This window comes from Sinocyclocheilus grahami, unplaced genomic scaffold, assembly GCF_001515645.1.
Source record: "Sinocyclocheilus grahami isolate Dianchi unplaced genomic scaffold, SAMN03320097.WGS_v1.1 scaffold434.1, whole genome shotgun sequence".
In the NCBI taxonomy this organism is placed as follows: domain Eukaryota; kingdom Metazoa; phylum Chordata; class Actinopteri; order Cypriniformes; family Cyprinidae; genus Sinocyclocheilus; species Sinocyclocheilus grahami.
In genome coordinates this window covers 594,067-599,736 of record NW_015505613.1, presented here as the reverse complement: position 1 = coordinate 599,736, position 5,670 = coordinate 594,067, and the positions used below count along the sequence as shown (strand labels likewise).

General features: G+C 35.8%; 1 protein-coding gene across 1 annotated transcript in view; it reads left to right on the top strand.

Annotated features, from left to right (window-relative positions):
• Window positions 1–1,470: 1,470 nt before the first annotated feature.
• The window catches only part of LOC107551810 (guanine nucleotide-binding protein subunit beta-like protein 1), a gene marked incomplete at its 5' end in the record, with an annotated part of 18,215 nt that continues 14,015 nt past the window's right edge, over window positions 1,471–5,670 (top strand). Inside the window, 2 exons of the mRNA XM_016233549.1 lie at window positions 1,471–1,668; window positions 4,936–5,028. Coding sequence (XP_016089035.1) covers window positions 1,471–1,668; window positions 4,936–5,028 — 291 coding nt within the window. The remainder of the gene's footprint in view (window positions 1,669–4,935; window positions 5,029–5,670) is intronic.

The following is a 5,670-nucleotide window of genomic DNA, read 5'->3' as shown; positions in this document are numbered from 1 at the left end:
TCTTTATTTCTCTTCGCACCATATTGGCAGAGGTATGTTTTGATGCATGGTGTTTGCACAACGAGAATGTGTGTGTTTCCAGACTCGTGTGTCAAGCAGCCCTGGTGCAGCGAACTTCACAATACGGGCATGTTAATCCTCTTTAAAGCTTTGAAAACCTCACTGTCACACAGACAATTGTCCAGTAGTGCATTCCTCCGCCTTTGCTAAAAAAATAAAAATGTAGTTTAAATAAAACAACAAGTAGGCCATTCCTAAGCACACTAGAAAGGTAAATAGCATCAGTTTGAGATATAATTCAGCTGGACAGACAGTTGCCCAAACCAGAGGTTTAATTTCAGCCCCTATATGTGCAGTAGACGGGGTCTGGCTCCTATACAGGCCTGATGGCGACTGATAGTCACGGGTTCTAATCCCACTGCCTCCCTTCCAGGTCTCCTGTAAGAAACTAGAGGGGCATTTAGTGACTGTCCCCTTTGTAAGGGGTTCATATGGGGGCTCGACTCTTAATTAGGAAGGTAGGGCAGTGAAGAATCTCCGCTTGACAGATTAACATGCACAATTTAACCACTAACCTTCCGAAATGAGCTTCCCCAAAATACCTGTGGGTCCAGTTTCAGTGCGAGTAAAAAACAAATACAGAAAATTCCTTCATATTAATACAATACATTGCACCCTACTTTTACGGGGGTTTTTTTATTTACAGTGTAAGAAATCGGTTTTATTTTTCCCCAAATTTTTTCCCTATTAATGTTTCTGGATTAACACAGTGGTTTTCTGTGTTAATGGTTAAATTACATTTGAATAATCAAAAAAGCATTTCTAATTAATTGAAATGCAATGTGTCAAAAAAGAAAGACATTTTTTTTGTATTTCAAATTCTGTGTTTTCGGTTTTAATTTTTCTGGATTTATAATTCATAATCAAAACATATGAAGACTTCAGATGCTGAAACCTATAAGTCCATTTGAGATTTTTCTGAGAATTTGTTTAGGTTTAGTAATTTCACTTGAAAATGTTATTAGTCAGTTGTTGAATGCCTTTTTTTCCAAAATGTCCAATGATATTTTCATAGGAGCCCGATTAGAAAAAGCTAATTTGAAAGTAAAATCTCAGACTTTTTGCATCTAAAGTCTTCATATATACACCAGTTCGTGTCACAATTTGATTAAGTGTACAGCCCTGCTTTTGATTTATTCATCCAAAAACTGCCAAGTTCTGTGACATTCCACGTTTTGTTGTAATTTCTGTTTTTATGAGTGGATTCCGCGATTGCGTCTGTGCTTTCTGCATCATGAAAATCATAGGACCCCGTGATCATGCGGGAGAGACCCGAACTGTGACCTCAATCTTAAATCTTGACTGAATCTCAAATCTCTTTTTCCCATTGGTTCTACTGGCTTGGTCTAAAACCTCATCTGGCCAAACTGGTTCAGTTCATTTGTGATACTTATGAACTTATGATAACTATGGTGGGCTTGTGTTTATGTGTCTGTGGCTGTCAGTCAGGGCCGGGACTTGCATGTGTGTGTGTGGGATCTGTCTGAAGACCGCAGAACAGTGACAGACTCTCTCCTAACGGGCAGTGTGGGGTTCTGTCAGTGCTCTCTGCTGGAGACCCGACCCGGAGACGCTCTACTGGCCCATCCCACAGAAAACATGGAGGAGGTGAGTGACTGCTTCATCACACACATCTTGGGACTGTTCATAACAACACTGCAGTTCCCATTCTGAGGATTAAGTTGTTTAAGATGCTGATGTCAGTATTTAGAATTTAAGATGACCAATGAAATGATGCTGTAAATTAACGTGTTTGGTCTTTTGGCTTTTAACCAATCAGAATCATTATTTACCTGTCAATCATTTTGCATGTTCAAGTTTAGATGGTTGTATTTAGAGAGTGGGATTTTGCAAAGGCATTCTATTGTAACTGAAATTGCTTATACTACCATTAGTTTTGTTTTGTAATTAATACTTTTATTCAGAAAGAAATGTTTCTTGAGCATCAAATCTGCATATTAGAATGATTTCTGAAGGATCATTTGACACTGAAGACTGGAGTAATAGCAACAGAAAATTTTGCTTTACAATCACAGGAATAAATTACATTTTAAAATGTAATAAACTATAAAACAATTATTATAAATTGTAATAATATTTCATAGTATTACTGTTTTTACTGTATTTTTTATATATTTATGCAAATAAATGCAGCCTTGGTGATGAGAGACTTCTTTGAAAAACAGAAAAAAAATCTAATAAATTAGTGTATGTTTAAGGTAATTAACCAAGCAGTCTCCTGAATTTCCAAAAATAGCTAAGTATTCACAGATTAATCGGCATTGCAAGTATATCGATCCAGCACTAGTTGGAATCAGTTTGTATCAGCCATGTTGATTTGAGTAGCGGTCATTTTAGGTGAGATTCATTGAGACTGTACTGTATGTGTGATTTTGTGTGGTCGAGCAGGCAACAGAGAGCAGAGAGTGTGAGTTCTGCTCTGTCCTGGCTTTTATTGCATCCAGATTCATGTTTCACCATTCAATCTGCCAGTTCTTCACTTGAAAGAGCCTGAGCTGTCACTCGATCTACATTTACCATGCTTCAGCTACCCGCAGCCCTGCAGCCAGACCAAACACAGAGCTTCAATGTTGCTGTTATCCTCATCCTTTTTCCTACAACACTCCACATGCATCTCCCTTCCTCTTCATTTCATCACTCCATGCGTCCTGCCACTGTTATTGACGCAAAACTGGACTTGATCACTTCTGTTATAATCAAAGCTGACGTGATTGGAAGTGCAACCCTTTTTTCCCCCATCTGAGAAATATGAATAGTTGATATATTTGAAATATATCAAATATATATATATTTTTTAATTATATTTTATTATTTTAAGACCATGTAATCAATAAATTGAGAGAGAGAGAGGGAATTTTTAAATTCTTAAATAAAATCATAAAATAGAAAATTATTTATATATATATATATATACATACATACATACATACACATAGAGAGAGAGTTTAAAATTTATAGTAAATAAAACAAATTATATAAAACCATAAAATAAATGATAAATTGAATATAAATGAATTTAGATATATTTAACATTTTAACACTAATATACATCTGCGCGTTCTACTCATTTTTTTATGCTTGTAGCTATAAAAAAGCAGCTTTCATCCCCACAGGTTAATATATATTAAATATAATTATTTATGAACTTTTTTACATGTATTTATTACAATTCATAATTAAAAAAATTTAATAAAATCACGAATACAAATATATTTTTTTATTTTAAAATTAGAATTATAATTTTTTTTTTAATGTATTAACTACATATTTGCCATATAAGTGAAAAAGGGGTATAGAAGCATTTGTCACTTAGTATTCAATATAGTGTGCACTACCTAGTGTACTCATTTCCCCATAGTGTTCAAGCATATGGAAAAGTTAGGTCTTGCTTTTACAGCACTCTTACAGCTCCCTCCCACCTTGTACTTAGTAATGAAAGCCTTGTCAAAAGGCCATCAAGGTAATAACCGTCACAAGATAACTGCAGGCAAACTGCACCACTATACGTCAAATAACAGTGCTGCAAGGCATGCTGGGAGTCCGGAACTCAAACATTGACCTCATCTATGTCTTCCTGTGTTCTTGGAGGCTTTTATGTTTAGCATTCCAGTGAGGCTGACAGTGCAGGGCTTTAATTAATAGACTCGCTGTTATTTATTGACTGTTTAACTCGCGTCAAGTTTTCTCTCTCTCTCTAACCTGGGGGGATGAGAGCTGCCCTTCTCTGCTGTTTATAGTTACAGTGGTAAACACGTGTAGAACGCGCAGATGTGTCTTAGTGTTAAAATATGAAATGGTCTGAAGTCAGAGATGTTAAATTGAACTTAATTAGGAGGATGCTTAATCATGGCTGCCTATGCAATCAAGCCAGACATATTGGCCTCAACCAGTTCCTCAGGAGTTATTATAGTGATCTTGTATGCATGTTATTTACAGTGTCCCAAAAAGTATTTGGACACTTATTAAAAACAAAAAATCACTGTATTAGATAAAATATAACACCAAGTTGAAGTTATTTAAAAAAAAAACACTTTGAGCAAAAGATTCTACAAAACAAATGTTCAAAATTGAGAAACATTCTGGTTAATGTGATTAATTGCATGTGTGGTTAGTCCTGTATGAATTTGAGGAGAACTTGACTTCATGCATCCACTAAAAATCACCTTGAGACCAATTATACATCATCGTTGGTTTACAAATGTCTCTGGTTTAGATTTTTTTTTTTGTCTAATGTAGTGGCTTAAAGTGTCCAGATACTTTTGGCGCTGTTGTAGTTGCCAGGGAAATCTGCATGCATGTTCACAAGTGGTCACACTATTTTTAATGTTGTTAGGCCTTATTATTATTAATGGTCATGGCCCTTCTGTGTTGGAAGCTGTTGTGTTTTTTTTTTAATCATTTGCCTCTTTTTGGAGTCAGACGAGTCAAGACTTGATGAGGCAGAGTGCATGAAAATGGGAAGCTGCTGGAAATCAGCCCAATGTTGGCTGCACTCTCTTACCACCTGTGAACATGCATCATGGCAAACTATCAGGACAGTTGACTAATGCACATCTGTGCAGAGCTTTTGTGCATTTTGTAAAGTCTGTGAATATAGATTATTTGGAGGATATCACTCATTTTAGCGTTGATGTGAGGATACCATCTGCTAAAGATTGAAGAGAAGTAATAACCGACTATGAATCATTGACAAAGTGCCTGTATCATCTAGGCGTGCGTTCAACTTGCAGTACTTCGGCATTAATAGTAGTGACTCCTAATGACTCCCTTAATGATTTTCTCTGAAACTGTTCTTAAGAAAAATTTAGCAGTGAAAACAAATCCAAGTTTTTAATGTGTATGATGTTTTTTCAGGTGAGTGTGGTGGAGGTGAAGAGCTGGACTCCAGTTTGCACTCTGAAACCAGATTCAAAGCTGGGGATGCTCATGTGTATGAAGATGTGGCAGGTAAGAGTCACAGCAGTTTGCTACATTTGTGTGGATGTATGCTTAATAAAATAAACTCTTCATCATATATTCTGGAGTATGGAAGTGGTTGTTTTATGTAATGCTGGATTTTATTTTTTTTCACTTTATATTACAAATAATTTATGTTGAAAGTAAATTAGGATGTTTTTTTAGTTGGGAATATAGAGTATTTATTTACGTATGCATGTATTTAATTTTATTTTGCTTTGCCGAGTTTTGCTTGATTTTTTTTTCACACCGTTCTATTGTTAAACGTAGTTAGGATGGTTAGTAAAGACCCTAAATTGACATTTACAGAAAAAAGTTTAGACTACTTCACACATGTGAACCTGCTCATGCTCCCACTTTATTGTTTCCAATTGTATATCACGTTTCTCATGCATGCGTGGAAATGTTCCTGTTTGCACTGGAAAGTCTCAGAGTTTTTTTCTTTTCTTTTCATGCAACTTAGTTTTATTAACACACACTTTCTGAGCCCTGTCTGATTTTCCAAGGTGTTGTTGTGCTAAATTTTGACATTGTCAAGCATTGCCTTTTGAAGTACTGACAAGCAAACCTAGAGCTGACAGAGTAACCGAGCAGTTGGCAAGTGTGTAAAGCGACAGAACTAATCTGATTTAT